At 38.1% G+C, this 22459-nt stretch overlaps 1 protein-coding gene and 1 long non-coding RNA gene across 5 annotated transcripts in view; one reads left to right on the top strand and one right to left on the bottom strand.

The window, feature by feature from the left end:
- The window catches only part of LOC309655694, a 250612-nt gene that overhangs the window by 52209 nt on the left and 175944 nt on the right, over positions 1 to 22459 (top strand). The window lies entirely within an intron of this gene.
- The window catches only part of RCOR1 (REST corepressor 1), a 117455-nt gene that overhangs the window by 33085 nt on the left and 61911 nt on the right, over positions 1 to 22459 (bottom strand). For 3 of the 4 annotated variants that reach the window (XR_014260919.1, XM_082451083.1, XM_082451085.1), the window contains exon 3: positions 9254 to 9337. The exons of the other annotated variant lie outside the window; for it this stretch is intronic. Coding sequence is in view for 2 of the 3 variants with exons in the window: in XM_082451083.1 (XP_082307209.1) it covers positions 9254 to 9337 (84 nt within the window). In the remaining variant the exon portion in view is untranslated. The remainder of the gene's footprint in view (positions 1 to 9253; positions 9338 to 22459) is intronic. 4 annotated transcript variants of the gene reach the window in all.

Genomic DNA, 22459 nt, shown 5'->3' on the forward strand with positions numbered 1-22459 from the left:
ATCCATCTGTATACAAGACACCGGAAAGAGGGGTCCTAAAAGAGACTCAAGTGGCCAAGGGAAACTCAGAGGGAGGCTAGGTTACAGGAAGGTGACAAAAGGCTCTGCCCACCACAAACTTTAGACAAGTCCCTTCTCTGTGGGCCTGGTTTCTTCAGCTCTAAAAACAAAAGCTAGACTGCACAGCGGGATAGTGAGATCATGGGGGGCATGTCTGTTGGGAGGCGGAAGGTATTCCCACTGCCGATGCTTGAATCTTGTTGGGGAGGGGGAGCTTCTTTATCCACTAAAGAAATCTAAGCTTTCAAAGTAGGTTGCAGAAGAGTGATATTTTATAATAAACTAATCTGTTTTACATTTAATTATTCCCCACTGATTCAATACATCTTTTAGGCCTACTGTGTGCCCGGTACTGCTTATATATCCATGATTAAAAAAAGAGAGTCTCTGCCTTCATAGAACTCACAGTCTGGCCAGAGAGAGAAATAATTACACAAGTAATTAACTCCAATTGTCATAAGTGTCAGAGAAAAAGAACTATGAATGCACTTAACTGGGAAACCTGATCTGCAGAACCCAGGATGGCTTTCTTTTCTGCTGGAAAAGGACATTATAAATTCCTGCTTACTCATATGTTATTTATAGTAGGGAAAAAATTGAAAAAATATAAATGTCCAAGAATAGGGACATGGTTAAGTAAATTAAGCTATTTGATGGTATATTATTCAGGACCAAACCTCAGTGTAACTTTTAATCATAGGAAAACTAAAATTGGAAAACTATTATATTAGTATGATCCATTTGTGCTTAAAATCAGAGTATACACAAGCTCAGAGAAAAGACATGAAAGCAAAATTTTAGTAGTGGTTATAGCCAATGTGACGAGATGAAGAAATTATAGGCTATTTTTAATAATAAAAACAAGCTTGTACGTACACTCGTGATTACTTTTCTGAACCACTTGAGAGTGTCATACAATATATGCTGAGTATTACTCTTAAATACTCAGCATATATTTTCTAAGAGTAGTGCTCTTATGTAACGACAGAACAGTAAATTTAACACTGAAACAATACTTTAATCTGTATTCCGATCTGGCCAACCGACCCAAAATGTGCTTTACATTTGCTAAAGAATTTTAAAGTAAATCCCAGTTATTTCATCTATATATATATATATATATATATATATATATATATATATATCAGTATTCATCTTTTTAAAAATGTGGATATATTTTTTGCAGAACCATAATGTCATTACCACACCTAACAAAAATAGCAAAATTCCCTGGTATGAGAAACAAAGCCATACTCATTGGATAGTCTAAAATGCAGAAGTCCAACAATAACAAATATGGGAGAGAACACTGAGCAAATACATTGTGTGTTTCACTGGTAGCAGTATAAACCAGCTTGACCACTTTGGAAAATAAATTGGCATTGATCTAAATATCTGTATTCCAAATAGATATCAGAAATAAGTTAAAGAATGTTCCCAGTAGCAATAGTTGCAGTAATAAAAAACTGAGATGTCCACTGTGAACAGAAAGGATAAATAAATTACAACTTAACAAACTGAAAATTTTTAAGTTTAAAAGGGTGAAGATGGACACACTGATATGATTGAAGGGTAAAGGAGGACTAACGGGGGGCTTCCACTATCATTTATAAATTCAGCTCTTTGTCTCTTCTAGTAAGTTTTACACATTTTAGTTAACTCTAGAGCACTTAAAATAATAAAAATGATTTTTAAAAAGTAGTTTTCACGCCCTGAAAAACATCATTTTCATCACAAACTTCAAGCCCCCTGATAGCCATTTATTTATAAATGGCTGAAAACCAAGGCCAGTATTAGCTTACCTGACCCCTCCCTGCCTCACTCCGGTCCCAGACCTAACAGATGAGAATTCTAAGTACTCTCTTCCCTCTTGTCAACGCACTCATACCTTCCCAGGGCAGTTTCCCATCAGACTGTAAGCTACACGTGGGCAGACTTGTCAGATCGTTCGTTCTTGTATTCCTCCAGGACCTGACACATAAACAGTCACTCGAATATTTACTGAGTAAATAAATGGACACCACAAGGTGAGTGGCAAAGAAGAAAATGTTAGAGGGCTCCAAGTGACCCAAGTTACAGAACAAATAGCCAAAAAGCCTATTTTCGCAACTCTCCATACAAAGGAGTGTCCACACCCCATCACTTTCTCATTGGACAAGTATTTATCCACCACTTGCCAATAGAGGATTGACAGAGAGCTGAACAAACATACCAAGTTCCTCTGCTCGTTCATTTTGGTATCGAGGAGGGACATAAAGTAAGTAATACTACGCCAGGTGATGACAAATGGAATGAAGGACACGAAGATAAGGCAGTAGTGGTCTCTGTCTCTACTTTGTAGTGTAGTCAAGAAGGGCCCCCTCCTAGTGACCAGGAGAAACTGAGGGAGACAGCGCCATGTGGCCACTTGGGAGAAGAGTGATCCAGACAGAGGGAACGGAAGAGGCTCCGGACAGCGTGCTCGGGATGAGGTCCAGAGGGCAGAAGTGGGGTCAGACTACAGAGAGCCTTGTGGCAACTGTCAGGTCTTTTGACGTCAACCTGCAGTGAGTTAGAAAGTCCTGAATGTAGACTCCCGACATTTACTATAGATTTCTATGGAAGTTTAGACATTCACCACATACCTGTGAAGATCTCACTCACCATATAATCTTGAAAATGTGTACTGAAGTCAAATGACTTAATGCAGAAACAACTTTTGCAAATACTGCAGGTCTAAGGAGGGTTCTCATTCCAAGAAAGCTAAAACTTATTTTAAAATCTCTAATTCGACTTGCCTTTTGACACAATTTTAAATTCTATATGTCTATCATGTTATATGTGTTAATTTTTTTTCTTTGAAGTGAATAGTTCGGCCAGCCTAAAAAAAAAAAAAAAAGCCTTCCAGCGTGGTTGTGTCTGGCAGAGCTAATGGTTTCCATCTTTGTCTACTTTAACACTGAGACCAGTGCTTCTTCCCATTGTACCAGTTTCTCCTCATTTTTATAAAATAAAAACAAAGCACAATCACTTAAATAACTGCAAAAGCACTGATTATATATAACCTATACAATATGTAATGTATAAATGAGCAAAACCATCTGTTTTACTGATTCCCAATAGCCAAAAGCGACCTTGCTAACTTCTACGCCCAAGGCAACCGCAGCCGAGCCTAGGGTACCTGCTTCTTCAGGAAACTATCAACAGTGTGCAGGGCTGTGTACTGGCGTCCCCCCTCCAGCTCCAATTCACCTCTTTCAAGCCCTAACTTAAAAAAGAATCAAACAATAAAAAAATTATCCTCAGATTACTCCCTTTCTTAACCTGTCCTCTCTTCTAAAACTCCCTTCTAAGAATTCTCCCAGGCCACAGTTTTGTATTACATTTGACCATACATGCTTTGATAAACTTTTTTGTTTTCCTAAAAACAGTAAAGTGAAACAGACTGGGAATAAGATCTGGCCTAACTCTCTACATACTTCAAAGAAGACAAGACTACCTACTAAAATAACCTCTTGAAATTTCTTGCAACTAACGTGTCCACTTTGTTCTGCTAACCTTCAAGTGCTTCTGTACACAAAGCCCAAACCTTGGGTGGGTCTACGCATACGGGTAGGGACCAGAGGGGAACGTGAAGAGTGCACGGCACTGCACCCAGGGCAGCAGCATCCCACTGAAAGGAGACTGCCCTAAAGCCATTAGGGGCAAGCAAGGCGGATATCTAGGGTGCAGACCAAGATATCTAGGGACGAGGAGGGAGGACAGCCTGGAATAGGGTGGGGAGGGTGTCCACAGGTGAGAGGAGAGGAAGGCATCCAGGTAGGAGGGCAGCAGGACACATCTCAACGGGGACTTGGGGAGCAGACCATCCAGGAGATGATATCCTATCACAGAAACAGAGTGCCTAGTAGGTACTGTCAATGAAAATGTGGGGAATAAACGGTGAAACAATGCAGATGACCTAGATGTAAGAAGTATGCTGTTTTAAAGGCACGTGAAGGCCACCTGGACCACCCACCTAACCCCACACTCCTCTCATCTCATTCCCTTTGAGCACTCCCAACATTGATGTTTTGAATTCCTAAGTCTCCATCAAGCCTCCCTTTAACAGCAATGGCCCAGAGAGGCATCAACATCTCTCCCTTGCAAGTGCACCAGCCGGTACCGCCTCTAGCCCCAGCTCTCCTCTAAACCGCAGTGCCGTCAGGAGCTTTCTCATGTGCACAATACTGCTTCTAGCTAAAAATCCCTCCAAAATCCTCATCCCTTTAAGAACTGGGCCTGTCTTTCCAGCTTCATTGCTTCTCACTTCCCCAGGGACGACGTGCGTCACAGCCCGGCAGGTGTCTAAATGCTGTGCAAACGCAAACGCTATCCCCTCTTCTTAGAGCACGTGTGTGCCCCTCATCCAGCCGGTGCACCTACTCCTTCCTCAGCGTCCTACCCAAATGCCATCTGTTTCCATTGCTTGTTTCTACCTAGGAAAACAGAGTGCTTTCTGCTGGGTCCCAAGGGGCGCGTCCAAATACTAAGAGTACACAGGAGATGCCTGATGCGAAAATAATGTAAGAATCAGCTGCCCTCTCTTCCAATTAGTGAGCGTTTTTCAGTCTCTCTCACTGTCTGTCCAACCTCCAGATTCCACCACATGATTTAACCTTCATTCACACCTTTGTGCCCTAAATATCATGTCATCATTTAATCATGTAATTTCCCACAATAATTTTTATAATACTATCTAAATCCTATTGTTCTCATCTATGCTACTTGGAATTATTTACATTTCCTCTACATGAAATGTGTCTCTACAAGGCACATTTTTTCTAGGCATACTCCAAAGGTCGTATCTCTCCTTAAGGAAGTTTTACTTAGACACAGCCCAGAGCAACTTATGTAGTACCAGTAATGCTTTAAGTATTTTGGTTTATTAAATCAAACAGTACACCAAGGCAGATGTGTGTAATAAATGCAGTCTGGAGACCAGAGATCTAGCCCAAACTTGGCTACCAACTAGCTGAGGGACCTTGAGCATCTGACCTAACTTCTCTAGACCTCAGTTTTTCACAACTAAGAAGAAACAGTTGGACTAAAGGAAATACATATAAATTATCTGTTTACATGTTCATTTCCTCCCTCTTTCTCCATTAGAATATAAACTTCCTGAATCCCTCACTCCTGGTACACTACCAGGCACACAAAACTGCTCAATAAAAATGTGAATGAAACCAATTCTCACTAAATAAACCCAAATTCAATATAACCCTAATTGAGATACTTTTGGAGGAAAATTTGTTTAAAAATAAATAAATAAATAAAAAGAAAAGACTAAACTATGGTGGACCCATACTTGGTAGTTTAAAACTAGATAATTGTATTGGGTTGGCCAAAAAGTTCGTTTGGGGTTTTCCATAACATGGTACAGAAAAATCCGAATGATCTTTTTGGCCAGCCCAATAAATGTTTTCAAACAGAACAAATTCCCACACATGTTGTTAACAGCAAATTGCTAAACAGCTCATATATGTGATTTAAAAGTCATATACTTATTAAGATATATAAAAATATTAGGAAAAGTATATACATTGTAAATAGTGACTATAAGAGGGCTTTTCTTAAAAGAAGGTTATTTATTTATTCATTCATTCATTCATCATTCAATCATTTATTTATGGCTGCGTTGGGTCTTTGTTGCTGCAAGCAGGCTTTCTCTACTTGCGTCGAGCGGGGGCTACTCTTCGTTGAGTTGCAGGGCACGGGCTCTAAGCATGCGGGCTTCAGTAGTTGTGGCACGTGGGCTCAGTAGTTGTGGCTCATGGGCTCAGCAGTTGTGGCTCACGGGCTCAGTAGTTGTGGCTCATGGGCTTAGTTGCTCCGTGGCATGTGGGATCTTCCCGGACCAGGGCTCAAACCCGTGTCCCCCGCGTTGGCAGGCGGATTCTTAACCACTGCGCCACCAGGGATGTCCCAAGAGGGCTTTCTTTAATTGTCTACATTATACATTCTATATCATTTGAAATTTCTACAACAGTATTTATTTCTATAATCACAAAATAATTTTGTAAACTTGCAGTAACCCTAAGAGGCAGAACTCTAAACAGTTACTTGAGAAGAAAGAAACCAACCCAGGAAAAGCCAGGGATCCACAGACATCCTTACACATGGGGACATCTACTAGAAGTCTACAGATGTCCCGAATCTCCTATTTCTACATCAAGTCAGAATCAATCGTTGGAAAACCAAGACTTCCACATTCTTTCAAAATAAATTAGAAAGGCAAGTAGAAAATACTTCTTTTTTGTCTATGTACTGGGAGGGAGAGAAGCCGAGGGGAAATGACAGACGGCACAGAGAACAAATTATGTGTACTTCTCCCCGGTGACACTACGGTTACGTTTCAAGGCATAACTACGATTAGACTACTCGTCAAAGAGTATGATTCCCAAAGCTCCACAAATGGAACCTAACTCACACCAACGACCGTGTTCACAGCCTCACGCTGGAGCAGTTAAGCAAACTCTCATCGATCCACAATTCCATTCCTAGGGATGCATATTAAGAAAATACTAAAACACAACAATAACAACAAAAGAGAACAAAGCTCTGATTCAGTTTTTCACCACCGCCTTCTTTTACGATAGCAACAATTAGAAACAACCTAAATTTTCAATAGAAGAATGCTTAAATACACTGATACATCCATATGATAAAATATTAAACGTTATTTTAAACATTTACAAGGGATTTATTAGCAAGGTAACGGATGCTTAGGTCATTGTTCAGGAAGACAATACACACTCACATACATAGAAATACCAACATCTCACTTATAAAAATATGCACAGAGAAAAAAAGGGATTGGGAAAACATCCCAAAATGTTTAACAACAGTTATCTCTGGGTAATGAAATAATGGGTGAACTGTTTCTTCTCTATATTTTTCTGTGCCTTCTGAATTTTCAACAATATATAAATGTTACTTTTAGATTGGTTTAAGAGTTTAAAGTTTTAATCAATACTGTCAGGACTTACATTAAAACTGCAAATTTATTTTAGGCAATACCATTGCTTAAAAATCTATTAACTTTTCATATTCTGTTCTTTTCTTGCAGGTCTAGGAAAAATAAGATAATATTAAAATTAAATTCTGACTCCCAAGATTCCAAAGGTAACACAATAACAGCAAGAGGTACTAATACAATCTTCACTGTAATAACAGCAGGAAGTGACTGAAATGAAGACGGGACTGAGACCTGACGAACTCGACCTGAGGGACACGTTTAGAGCATAAGCCAGGGTGAAGAGTCAGCAAACCTGGACACTACTGGCCCCACCACTGACTCTGTGTGCTAGTTTCACAACCTCCTTGAATTGTGGACTCTGCCACCTGAAAAATGGGGACAAAAACGTCCTCTTGGTTTATAGTAAAGATTGAATGATACAGGAACACGGAAAGCATTTTAGTACAGTGCTCAACAAATGCTCACTATTTTTAATATTCAGTTCCAGGCACCATAATTGAAGATGGGCACCATGACCAAACGGGGTCTACCCAGGAGTAAAACAGAGACGAAGAAGACCCCAAAACCAGACCATCTGAAAACACTTGAGGCAACCAGGCAGGATTAACTTGAACTGGGACAGCAAAGAAGGTAGGAGAACTGAACACCTAAAAGACTCATAAGGAAGCAGACTTACTTAACAGAGTTCAGGAAAACAAAGCTTTAAAAATTACACAGATGCAGATTTTCAGCTGTTAGAAGGAACAGCATGTTCAAAAATGGAATAGATTGCTTTTTTAAGTGCAAATGCTCAAAGGGAAAAAACAAACAGGAAATACTTAAAAGGTCTTCCCCTGCACAGTAAAGGCATCAGAATTGCCAATACACTTCCTTTAGCTATTCTGTTCTCCATTATAAACTCATCAAGCAGCAGGCTGGCAAAATGAAGACACTCTGAAAATCAGATTAGACTGAGATTATTTTATTCTTGCTAAATTAAGCATTACTAAGAGTAGTTGAATTTCCTGTGTTCCATGGAGGGTACTGTATTTTTAAAAAGGGTCTTTCTTGGTCAAAATCAAACGTTTCTTCACCATCCGAGCTCTTTGCACCTTAATGCGAACATGAATGCTAAACATACAAGAGGAGGATATTTAATATGCATCATCTCTAACACTTACTTGACAGTGGAAACCTGTTAACACCTACTTTAATACTGCAAAACACAATCTGGAAAACCGTGATCAAAGCCTGAGAGTTCCAGCCTTTATTCACAACTTACGTTTCCTGACCAACATTTACCACTGAGGGCTTTCTAAGCCCTACCACGTTTTAGAGCATTGATTCTTATCCTATTTTTGTCAAAGAGCCCTTTAAAAATCCAATTTTCTGCAGGAAAACGTACATACACCAAAAAAATTTTGCATGTGATTTACGAGTTCACAAATCCCTGTAAATTCCATCCATGGACCACCCACCCCCACCACTGAAAAACTCTCAAAAGGGAGAATTTATTTTTTCTTCTCTCTTTAAAGTTATGAAGAAAACAAAAACTTTGAAAATGGCAAAGACTTACGGCAATATATCAAATATAAAGTTATTCTTGCATGGTATCATCTGAGCAGAGGGCACAGAAAACTGAAAAAGCAAACTCTGGAAATACAATTAATCTTTCTAATAGCTCTAGGACCCCTACCCGCCCCCCCAAAAGAAAACCCAAAATAGCCCAGAATATTCATTCTAACAAAAATATAAACACAAAACAAAGAGCCAATTCAAAAGTTCCACTTCTAGCTAGGATGAAGTCTTAAATTATAGAACCTGTTTCCAGTAACATACATTTGCCCTTTGTAATCCTTCCAATTAGAAATTTGTTAAACTCTTCATCTTTATATCAATAAATCTATAAATTCCCAGCTGAAGGAGTTACACACTACATTATAATTTTCTTTCCACTCTGAACCCTTCCTCCAAGTTACTTCAGAATATTAGCTGGTACAGCATTTTGAATAAAAAGTAGATTATGAAACCACAGCTTAAGAATCTTTAAATCACTATGACAGGCCACAATAAAGAACACACTTTCAAATTCTTCAAAATTTTACTTTAAAAATGTAAAATAAATGTAATATATATAGAGATTTTTACCTACAAAGGTAACTTTAAAAGTCTGCAGTAAATAAGAAAGGTGGAAAATAAAAGTGCTCTAAAACTTACATTTTGCTTCTGATAGATTCTGATTAGGTGACCAGACCAGCATGCCAAGATTGTCTCGTTCTTGACTGCGTCTTGCTAGTTTGGCTTGGTAGAAATAAAGAAAGAAAATTCTTATTATAATTTAACAGACATAACAAGCGACAATTAACACCACCACTCTGCAGGGATCGAACCCATGTCCCCCGCATTGGAAGGCGGATGCTTTACCACTGAACCACCAGGGAAGTCCCACAAATTAAGTTTTTCAACACATTAACATGGTATCTCTCTCCATTTATTTAGATTCTCTTTAATTTAGCACCATCAACACAATGTTGAATAGGAGTGGTGAGAGCAGACCCATTCCTGTATTGTTTTGAGTCAAACAAAAGATATTGTATAATTTCACCTGTAACTATGACTGTGTATATTTGTAAAAGGAAAAGGATAAAAACCCACAAACTATTCATAATACATCTAAATTAATGTCTTTAATTATAATAAAAGATTCATTCATGTATAAATTTTCAAAAAAACCACACCACTCTGGTCTTCTTTAGACCTCGGAAGATGACGACATCACCCCCACCCCCCCGACTGAAGTCGGCCCCAATGGACCCGCCCATTTAACACAGGGTGACGGTGGGGAGGCTCTGAATTTGCTGAAATATTTCTACTTTTAAGTCTTTTTCTACCTAACTTTTTACTTATTTAACAAACAGGTCATATGAGGTAGGTATGATTACTATTCTCACTTGCTAGGTGAGGAAACTAAACAGGTCATTAGTAGCCACTAGGAGGCAGACCTGGACTGACCTTAGGCAGGATGGCTACAGGGCCCGAGGGTTTAGGCACCATACACTCTGCTGCTCTGCTCCCAGATGGGGACACACAAAAAGGAACCTGCATGTGGCAAGCTGCTCAAATATTCTTTTAAACTATGAATTCTTCATGTGTGCTTTGAATAACCTTACCCTTCACTGCCATTAGTGACTGGGTGTTTTAGTGACTTGACAGCAGGAATCCAAAGATTCTTTTAACAACTTTAATAAAGAGTACCATTAAAAAGATTTAACCTGAAAGGAAACGTCTGAAGCGCATTCAAATTCTTAAAAATCTGTGATACAAAACAGTAGGTCAAAAGGTTTACAAGTGCCGGGTGTTGAGTTGACTGTACTACTGGATTAACCACCAACAAGTCACCTATTACAACAGAGCCAATTAAAACATTATCTTCCAAAGGTACAACAGACTGAAGAGAGAGGCTCACTAACCAGCCTTTAGACTGCTTAGACCCAAACTCATTCATTCTAAAGGCATTCTCTTTCTTGACCTTTTTTTTTTCCTTTAAACAAATTCCTCTGAAACATGATGAAAGTTATGGAATCTACTTCCAGAAAAAAAAAAAATTCAACTAAACATAAACACACAAACACACACACACACACACACACCAATATAAACATACTTTTATAAAATTCATAAAGCCTGGTTTAAGAATCCCTGCTTTTATGAAATTGCCAGATCTTTTATTTAATGTTACCTTTTATTTAATTTTGTATATCAATGTGTTCTAGATTTTATAAGGAAAGAATTTCTACACTTTTGCTCAAATCTGTGGGGCAGCTACTTTAAAGAAAAATGATGGAATGGCGGGAGGGAAAGACCCAAAGTGCGAACACTATGAATTAGGCAAGACTGAAGGTGGAATTTACATGCTGGGTGGGAACAAGGTGCAATGAACAGGAGGGAGACAGGAATATGATGAAAAGATGGCAGTGACTACCTTTGAGTACACACCTTTTAATACCGTTCTGACTTTTAGAACAATGTTAATGCCACACATAGTCTAAAAGTAAAATAAAGTCAACAAATACGTGTGTGGGGAGGGACCGCACATGGAATACAGGCTTGCTGTATTTCAAATAAAAATCAAAAGTCAAAACAGAAATAAAAGAATCTACATTGGGAAAGTAGAATTAAAACTGTCTTTATTCACAGATGACATGATTATCTGTGTAGAAAAATCTACACTACCTACAAAAAGTTGCTAGAATAAATGAATTTCAGCACAGTTGCAGGAAACAAGATCAACAGTAAAAAATCAATTCAATTTCTATATATAAGCAATCAATCAAAACTTAAAATGAAAGAATACCCCTATTAAGGGATAGATGTGATAAGACATATACACTGAAAAACTGTAAAACATTTGAGAGAAACTAAAGATCTAAGTAAATGAAGAGATATACCATGTATATGGATCAAAAGACTTAAATATTATTAAGATAGCATTCTCCCCCCAAATTGCTCTACAGAGTCAACACAATCCCAATCAAAACCCCAGTATACTTTTTTGTAGGAATTGACAAACATTCTAAAATTCATACAGGAACGCAAAGTACCTAAAATAGCCAAAACAACTTTGAAAAAAACAAAGTTGGAAAACATATACTGCCTGAATCAAAACTAATTAATTACAAAGATCCAGTAATCAAGACAGTGTGGTACTGGCTGGCACACAGAGAAAGAAATGGAATAGAATGGAGTTCAAAAACAGAACCACACATATAGGATCAACTGATTTTTCCACAAAGGTGCAAAGGTAAAATTCAGTGGAGATAATCTTTTCAACAAATGATGCCTGAACAAATGGATATTCATATTTTTTTACAATTAATGTAGATCTATACTTCATACCACATACAAAAATTTATTCAAGATTAATGACAGGACTAAATATAAAACCCCAAATTATGAAACTTGTAAAAGAAAACATGAGAAAATTCTTTTTGATCTTAGGTTTAGAAAGATCGTATTAGATGTAACACCAAAAGCACAATCCATAAAAGAAAAAACTTCATAAATTGGACTTCATCAAAGGTAAGAGTTTCTTTTCAAATAACACTACTCTAGAGATGAAAAGCTGAGCCAAAGACTGAGAGAAAATAATTATAAACCACAGATCTGATAAAGACTTGTATCCAGAATATATAAAGAACTCTCAGAACTCAACAATAAGAAACAACCCAATTGTTAACAAATGGGCAAAAGATTTGAATAAATACCAAAGATGGTATATGGATAGCAAATAAACACATAGAAAGATATTAAAAATCAACAGTCATTAGGGAAAGCCAAATTAAAACAAGAGATATCACCACATACCTATTACAAAGTATAAAATTAAAAAGACTGACAATACCCACAGTTTGGCGATAATGTGGAGAAACCAGAACTTTCTTAAGCTGCTGGTGGGAATGTAAAATTGTACTATCACTTTGGGGGGAAAGCCTGGCAATTTCCTAAAATTGTGGTATATCCATTTAATGGAATAAAACTCAACAATAAAAAGGAATGAACTACTTAGGCACACAATATGAATGAATCTCAAAATAATTATGCTGAGTGAAAGAGTTACAGATACAGAAGGGGGAGGATAGAAAGAATTCTGAGGTGCTAGACAGAAATAGATGGTTACAGTAAGAGCTCATTATTTTCAGTATAAATAGAAATACAGATGTGTGTATACCTGTATATACTTGCACACATAAATACATTTATTTATCCCAGCTTTGTCCACTGCAAGGGTCTAGATACAATGACAACCCAGCAAAAAATGAGCACATTTAGCTCCCAGACGTTGGTCTCTGAATGCCATTCTACAATAAAAGAAACTAGGTCTCCCTGGAAAAATGGCTGATTCCAGGGCTAGGACAGGAAAAGTGCAAGAGACCCTGGAATATTTTGTTATGCCAGGAGGTAGGAAAGTGTTCAAAGAACGATGGAATCTATCTCCCATTGGTCAGATCTGCGATAACCTGAGCAACAAAATAAATGACAGTAATAAAATAATAATCCATAAAGCCATGAAGTAATAAAATAATAATCTGTGAGTCCATACTGACACAGACAAAAGGATAATGTAAAAGGGGAAGGCAAATGAGCCCAGAATAGCCAGGTCAAAGTTGGAAAACTTACACCACTCTAAAGACTTACTATAGAAAAGTACAGTATTCAAGACAGTGTGGTACTGGTAAAAGAACAGACACAAAGATCAATGGAACAGATGGCAGTCCAGAAATAAACCCATATAAATATGGTCAACTGATCTGCAACAAAGATGCAAAACTAACTCAATGGAGAAAGGATATTCTTCTCAACAAGGCAGTGGTCCCCAACCTTTTTGGCACCAGGGACCGGTTTCATGGAAGACAATGTTTTCCCCAGACGGGGGTGGGGGATGGTTCAGGAGGTACGGCGCTGGGGGGCTGGGGGACCCCTGCAACAAAGGGTATTTTAACAATTGGAGGGACTTCCCTGGCAGTCCAGTGGTTAAGACTCTGCACTTGCACTGCAGGAGGCGCAGGTTCAATCCCTGGTTGGGGAACTAAGATCCTGCATGCCCTGTGGTGCAGCCAAAAAGTAAAACAAACAAATAAACAAACAAAAAATTGGATCTCCATATGCAAAAGAAGTGAAACTCAACCTATACTTCATACCTTACAAAAATTCAACTCAAAATGGATCTTAAATATAAATGTAAAACCTAAAACTACAAAATCTTTTAGGAAAAAACATGAGAAAATCTTCATGAACTTGGTTGAGGAAAGAGTTCTTAGATATAACACCAAAAGTACAATCCATAAAAGTTAAAAAATGGTAAATTGAGCTTAATAAAATTTAGACTGTGAGAAAACATCTGCAAATCACTGTATCTGACAAAGGACTTGTATCCAGAATATATAAAAGACGTTGAAAGTACAATAAGAAAATAACTCAATTTTTTTAAAAGTGGGCAAAAGATGTGAATAACTATTTCACCAAAGATGGCATATAAGCACATGAGAAGCAACATCATTAGCCATTAGGGAAATGCAAATTAAAGCCACAGTGAGAAACCAATGTATACCTATTAGAACTCCTAAGATAAAAGGAATAGATAATACCAAGTACTGACAAGAGTAAGGGGCACCTGAAGCTTTCACGCAGTGCTGGATCAATGGATAATGATAAAGTCACTCAAGAAACGTTTTACAGTTTTAATTAAAGATATAATTATATTTAACAAATGACTGAATCGACAATCCCACTTAGCTATATACGCTATAGAGTTAACATATGTTCACAATAAAACTTGCACATAATTATATATAGCAGCTTTATTCACAATCGTCAAAACCTTGGGAAAAAAACCCAAATGTCCTTCAAGGAGTAAAAGGTTAAACTGGGAAGATTAATACACTGCAATACTACCCAGCATTCAAAATAAATGAACAAAATAAATGAACGATTGATATATGCAGCAACATGGCCATATCTCAAAAGAATATACTCAGTGCCAGTCTCAAAAGGTTACATACTGTATGATTCCATTTATATGACATTCTGGAACAGGTGAAACTGTAATGGTAGGGAACAGATCAATGGGGTTAGGAGTGGGAGGAAGGCAACGAGTTGTATGAGGTACTTGTTTGAGGAGATGGAACTGTTCTGTATCCCAGTTGCGCGTGGTGGTTATATGAAACTGCACATGCCTTAACACTCACAAATACGGACAACAAAAACCTGTCCATTCTGCTGTATGCAAATTGAAGAACACAAATACAATGAAAACAAAGCAATGTCATTCATTTCTGGACAGACACTGGTGTCTGCTGAAGGTGTCGATAACTCTGCAGCTGCTCTCCTTGTTTAATATAGTTTTTATTGAGGTGTCATTGATGTACAATATTATATAAGTTACAGTTGTACAACATAGTGATTCACAACACTCTCCTTGTTTAAAGTTGATTACCAAGTGTTCAAAACCTTCCCTACCTGGAAGGAAGCAGAAGAATGACAAAGAAATTGAAATTACCAATTGCCATCAAGGGCAAAATGAAAGAGAATTCGCACTACCAGTGGGAATGTACATCCGTACAACTACTTTAGACAACGCTGGCAGTGTATAAGAAAGTTGAAGTACGGATACCCTGCAACCCAGCAATCCATTTCTAGATATAATACACATACCAATAGCAATGCTTTTCAAATTGCAAGTCAGGCCAATTTAAATTAATTTACTGGGTCCTAACCAGCATTAAAAAAAAAAAAAAAGAATAAGAATAGAAAACACCAGCATATTGTTTCATTAAGTATGTGTATAAATCACCGGGGGAGACATTTTTAAAGTTCGTAAGTACCTGCCCTAGAGATTCCTTAAGATAGGTGTCAACTTGGCTAGGTCACAGCACCCAGTCATTTAATCAAACACTAATCTAGGTGTTGAAGGTGTTTAGTAGTTGTGGTTAACATCTACATCAGCTGACTTAAAGTAAAGAAGATAACCCTCCATCTTGTGGGTGGGTTGCGTCCACTCAATTAAAAGGCCTTAGGAAAACTTGAGATTTCCCAAAAGAAATTGTGTGTGCCTCAAGACTGAAGCCCCAGCTTCTCCTTGTAGGACCTGACCTACAAATTTCACACTGGCTGGGCACCCAGTCACATAAGCCAACAGCTTAAAATAAACGTCTGCACACATACCCCTACATCCCTGGCTCTGTTTCTCTGGAGAACTCTAGGATGGGCGCTCACTACAGCACTGTTTACGGTACTGATACAGCGAATCTTCAAAGTCCATCAACAGGAATCCGCTAAATCACAGTATGGATATTCAAAGAAATCAAATACAGAAAATACAACAGTCTAGGGACTTCCCTGGTGGGCCAGTGGCTAAGACTCTGTGCTCCCAATGCAGGGGGCCCGGGTTCGATCCCTGGTGAGGGGATGCCGCAACTAAGAGTTTGAATGCTGCAACTAAAAAATGATCCCGCATGTGGCAATGAAGATCCTGCGTTCTGCAGCTAGCAGCTAAGACCCGGCACAGCCAAATAAATAAATATTTGAAAAAAGAAAAAGAAAGAGAGAAAGAAAGGAAGGAAGGAAGGAAGGAAGGAAGAAAGAAGAAAGAAAGAAAGAAAGAAAGAAAGAAAGAAAGAAAGAGAGAAAATACAACAGTCTAGCAGTTCATCAAAAGGTTAAACACAGTTACCATAACTCAGTAACTCCATTCCTATGTATATAGCCCAGAGAAATGAAAACATATGTCCACATAAAAACTTGTATATAAGGATTTCCCTGGTGGCACAGTGGTTAAGAATCTGCCTGCCAATGCAGGGACATGGGTTCGAGCCCTGGTCTGGGAAGATCCCACATGCCATGCAGCAACTAAGCCCATGCTCACAACTACTGAGCCCATGCGCCACAACTACTGAAGCCCACGCACCTAGAGCCCGTGCTCCACAACAAGAGACGCCCCCACAATGAGAAGCCCGCACACCACAACCAAGAGTAGCCCCCGCTCGCTGCAACTAGAGAAAGCCCGTGGGCAGCCACGAAGACCCAACGTGGCCAATAAAAAAATAAATAAACAGATAAATAAATAAATGAAACTTGTATACAAATGTTCATAGTACTACTCATAAGCGCCAAAAGGTGGAAACAATCCAAATGTACATCAACTGAAGAATGAATAAGCAAAATTTAGTATATCCATGTAATGAATTATATTGCCATAAAAAGGAATGAAGTATTAACCCATGCTCAGTACGGATAAAACCTGAAATCATCATGTTAAGTGAAAGCAGCCCTGTCACACACACAAAAAGACATATTATACAATTCCATTTATATGAAATGTCCAGAATAGGCAATTCTATAGACACAGAAAGTAAATTAGTGGTCGCTAGAGGGTGTGGGGTGTTTGGGCGAAATGGAGAGTGACTGTTAATGGGTAGAGAATTTCTTTATGGGATGACAAGAATGGCCTAAAATTGATTGTAGTGACAGTTGCACAACTCTGTGAATACACTGAAAACAACTGAATTGTACATTTTAAACAAGTGAACTGTACACCTTGTGAATTATATCTCAGTAAAGCCATTATTTAAAAAGTGAGAACACCTGTTTTGTTTCTAGCATGTGTATTTCTTTATGAGTAAATGAATTAAAAAGCGAAAATATCCAACTGTAGGTAAGAAAAACCACCCAGTAAATTTAAATAGTGGATAAATCCTAGGAAAGAAGTGGGAGCACTGAATTGAGAGGAAAAAATGAAATTTGTGCTTTTTGCTCCACATACTTCCTTATTGTTTGGATTTTCTTCATAAGAATGCATTCAAATACTACTTACACGATTAAATTCTCTTTTAAAGAAAAACAGTAAGGTAATTTATTTAAAACTTGTGAAGAATTATTTCATGATTATAATTTTATATCTCTTATGCTCATTTCCTAAAAAAGTGGAAAACCTGCACAGATTACTTACAAAGAGTAAACTAAATATATCTTCAGAATTAAAGAACTCTGAGCTCTTACAGTGACATCCACTATAATGGAAATAAAGGAAAGCAAAAATCACACTCAGTTTCAGTAAATTTGATCTCACTCTTACAATTTCATAGTATTGGGTTAGACAAAAAGTTCGTTCTGTGTATTCCGTTAAGATGGCTCTAGTAGCGCTTACTTGTCTTTAACTTCATTCGAAACAATTTTGTTAGATTGTACTGGGACAGCTATCATATCAGTGTGCATTTAAAAAGAAAAACCAAAATTGGTGACTTTTTGTGTAGCCATTTTAATATTGAAGATGGAAGAAAAAAAACGTTTTCGGCATATTATGTTTTACTATTTCAAGAAAGGTAAAAACACAACTGAAATGCAAAAAAAGATTTGTTCAGTGTATGGAGAAGGTGCTGTGACTGATCAAACATGTCAGAAGTGGTTTGCGAAGTTTCGTGCTGGAGATTTCTCCCTATATGATGCTCCACGGTCGGTAGACCAGTTGAAGTTGATAGCGATCAAATCAAGACATTAACTGAGAACAGTCAACATTATACCATGCGGGAGATAGCCGCCATACTCAAAATATCCAAATCAAGCACTGAAAATCATTTGCACCAGCTTGGTTATGTTCATCACTTTGATGTTTGGGTTCCACATAAGTTAAGCGAAAAAAACCTTCTTGAGCATATTTCTGCATGCGATTCTCTACTTAAATGTAATGAAAACGTTCCGTTTTTAGAACAAATTGTGACGGGCAATGAAAAGTGGATACTGTACAACAATGTGGAATGGAAGACATCGTGGGGCAAGTGAAATGAACCACCACCAACCACGCCAAAGGCCAGTCTTCATCCGAAGAAGGTGATGTTCTGTATATGGTGGGATTGGAAGAGAGTCCTCTACTATGAGCTCTTTCCGGAAAACCAAATGATTAATTCCAACAAGTACTGCTCCCAATTAGACCAACTGAAAGCAGCACTCAACGAAAATCATCCAGAAACAGTCAACAGAAAACACATAATCTTCCATCAGGATACCGTAAGACTGCATGTTTCTTTGATGACCAGGCAAAAACTGTTACAGCTTGGCCAGGAAGTTCTGATTCATCTGCGGTATTCACCAGACATTGCAACTTTGGAGTTCCATCTATTTTGGTCTTTACAAAGGTCTCTTAATGGAAAAAATTTTAAATCCCTGGAAGACTGTAAAAGTGACCTGGAACAGTTCTTTGCTCAAACAGATAAAAAGTTTTGGGAAGATGGAATTATGAAGATGCCTCAAAAACGGCAGAAGGTAGTGGAACAAAACGGTGAATACGCTGTTCAATAAAGTTCTTGGTGAAAATGAAAAATGTGTCTTTTATTTTTACTTAAAAACCAAAGGAATTTTTTGGCTAACCCAATATAATTACAGTGAGGCACATCACCACAGATCTAATGCCTAAAAACACTTGGGCAACAAACAAGCAACTTAAAAAACCCATAACTGGGACTTCCCTGGTGGTGCAGTGGTTAAGAATCCGCCTGCCAATGCAGGGGACACGGGTTCAAGCCCTGGTCCGGGAAGATCCCACATGCTCTGGAGCAACTAAGCCCGTGCGCCACAACTACTGAGCCTGTGCTCTGGAGCCCGCGAGCCACAACTACTGAAGCCCACACGCCTAGAGCTCGTGCTCCGCAACAAGAGAAGCCACCGCAATAAGCCTGCGCACCGCAACGAAGAGTAGCCCCCGCTCGCCGCAACTAGAGAAAGCCCACGTGCAGCAACGAAGACCCAACACAGCCAAAAATAAATAAATAAATAAACTTTAAAAACGAAACAATGGGGGAAAGACAGCCTCTTCAATAAATGGTGTTGGGGACTTCCCTGGTGGCGCAGTGGTTAAGAATCCGCCTGCCAAGGCAGGGGACACGGGTTCGAGCCCTGGTCCGGGAGGATCCCACATGCCATGGAGCAACCAAGCCTGTGCAACACAACTACTGAGCCTGTGCTCTAGAGCCCGCAAGCCACAACTACTGAGCCCATGTGCCACAACTACTGAAGCCCGTGCGCGCCTGGAGCCTGTGCTCCGCAATAAGAGAAGCCACCACAATGTGAAGCCCACGCACCGCAATGAAGACCCAACACAGCCATAAATAAATAAAAAAATAAACGGTGTTGGAAATATTGGACAGCTGTATGCAAAAGGATCAAACTGGACTACTCTCTCAAACCATGCACAAAAATAAATTCAAAATGGATTAAAGACTTAAATGTAAGACCTGAAACCATAAAAATCCTAGAAGAAAACACAGGCAGTAAGCTCTCTGACATCAATTGAACTTAGTAATTTTTTTGATATGTCTCCTCAGGCAACGGAAACAAAAACAAAAATAAATGGGACTTCACTCAACTAAAAAGCTTTTGCACAGCAAAGGAAACTATCAACAATTTTTTTAAAAGGCCACCTGCTAAATGGGAGAATATATTTGCAAATGATCTATCTGATGAGGAATTAATATCCAAAATATACAAAGAACTCATACAACTCAACATCCAAAAAACAGGGGACTTCCCTGGTGGTGCAGTGGTTAAGACTCCGCACTCCCAATGCAGGGGGCCCGGGTTCAATCCCTGGTCAGGGAACTAGATCCCACATGCGTGCCACAACTAAGAGTTCACATGCCACAACTAAGGAGCCAGCAAGCCACAACTAAGGAGCCCACGTGCTGCAACTTAGACTCAGTGGAACCAAATAAAAATAAATAAATAAATAAATAAAAATAAAGACCTTTTAAAAAAAATCCAGAAAACAAACAACCCAATCAAAAGATGGGCAGAGGATCTGAATAGACACTTTTCCAAAGAAAACATAGATGGCCAACAGGCACATGAAAAGATGATCAACATCACTAATCATCAGGGAAATGTAAATCAAAATCACAATGAGATATCACCTCACACCTATCAGAATTGCTATTATCAAAAAGACAACAAATAAAAACTGCTGGCGAGGATGTGGAGAAAAGGGAACACTCATGCACTGTTGCTGGGAATGTAAATTGGTGCAGCTGCTATGGAACAGTATGGAAATTCCTCAAAAACTTAAAAATAGAACTACCATATGATCTAGCAACTCCACTTCTGGGTATTTATCCAAAGAAAATAAACACACTAATCAGAAAAGATATACGCACCTCTATGTTCACTGCAGCAGTATTTACAATAGCCAAGATATGGAAGTACCTAAGTGCCCATGAATAGATGAAAGCATAAAGAAGATGTGGTGTATATACACAATGGAGTACTGTTCAGTCATAAAAAAAGAATTAAATCTTGCCAGTTGCAACAACATGGATGGACCTAGGGGATATTATGCTAAATTAAATAAGTCAGACAGAGAAGGACAAATACTGTATGATTTCACTTATACGTGGAATCTAAAAAACAAAACAAATGAACAAACAGAACAAAACAGAACAGAGTTATAGATTCAGAGAACAAACAGGCGGTTGCAAGAGGTGGGCTGAGGAGGAAAGAAATAGATGATGGAGAATAAGGTACAAACTTCCAGTTGCAAAGTGAGTCAGTCACGGGTATGAAATGTACAGTGTGGGGAATACAGTCAGTAATTATGTAATATCTTTGTATGGTGACACACTGTAATTACTAGACTTACTGTGGTGATCATTTTGAAATGTATAGAAATATTGAGTCACTATGCTGTGTAACAGGAACTAATATAGTATTGTAGGTCAATTATTCAAAAACAAACTTAGAGAAAAAGAGATCAGATTTGGGGTTATGGGGTTGCGGGGGAGGGAGGGACTGGATGCAGGCAGTCAAAAGGTTACAACTTCCATCTGTAAGACAAGTAAGTGCCAGGGATGTGCTGCACAACATGACCCAGATAATGCACGCTGCTGCACAGTGGAAGTGGAAGGTGCTCAGAGAGGAAAGCCTAGTTCTCATCACAAGGAAAAAGGTTTTTCTATTTCATTAATTTTGTATCTATATGAGATAATGGATGTTCACTAAACTTACTGTGTAAGTCAAATCATTATGCAGTACACCTTAAACTTATACTGTGCTGCATGTCAATTGTATCTCAATAACACTGGAAGAAACCAAACAAAAAAGCAACCAAAAAACCTCAAGAATAGGACAAGATAAAGTAAAATGACATCACAATTATAATTTTATATGTACCTAAATAAAGAAGTTTCAAAATAAAAATTGATGGAAAAATGGAAATATGACAAATACATCATCATACTGGGAGAGTAAAACATTTCTGTTGACAGTCCAAACAAAAAAGATATATAAGATCTAAAAACAAAGAACAAGTTTTATTTATTGGACATACTTTGAAGGATACATCTAATAATTAGGGTATAAACATTCTTCATAAGCAAATTCACAAAATATTTACAAAAATGACCATGTATGTACAAGGCTATAAAGCAACTCCAAGCACATTTCAAAGAATAGGTAACATATAGATTATACTTTCTAACCACAATGCAATTAAAAGTCAATAATTTAAAAATAAACCAAAAATCTTCATACATTCAAAAATGATAAAATACTCTTCAATAACCCTGGGTCAAAAATCTTCATACATTCAAAAATGATAAAATACTCTTCAATAACCCTGGGTCAAAGATGAAATCTTCACAAAAAATAAATAAAATTACTTAAAATTCAACAGTAAAAGACTACAAACTTATGCAAAACAATGAAAGAGGTAGCTTACAAAAAAATGTATACCTGTAAATGCATAAAATCAGAGAGGCTAAAAATTACTTCGCTAAGCATACAACTTGAGAACATGGAAGGAACAACAGAATAAATCCAAGGAAAGCAGAAGGCAGGCAATGAACAGCAGAAATGAGTGAAACAGGAAACAAAGATATAAAAAGG

The sequence above is a fragment of the Balaenoptera physalus genome (assembly GCF_965194825.1).
Source record: "Balaenoptera physalus genome assembly, chromosome: 2".
Classification (NCBI taxonomy): Eukaryota; Metazoa; Chordata; class Mammalia; order Artiodactyla; family Balaenopteridae; genus Balaenoptera; species Balaenoptera physalus.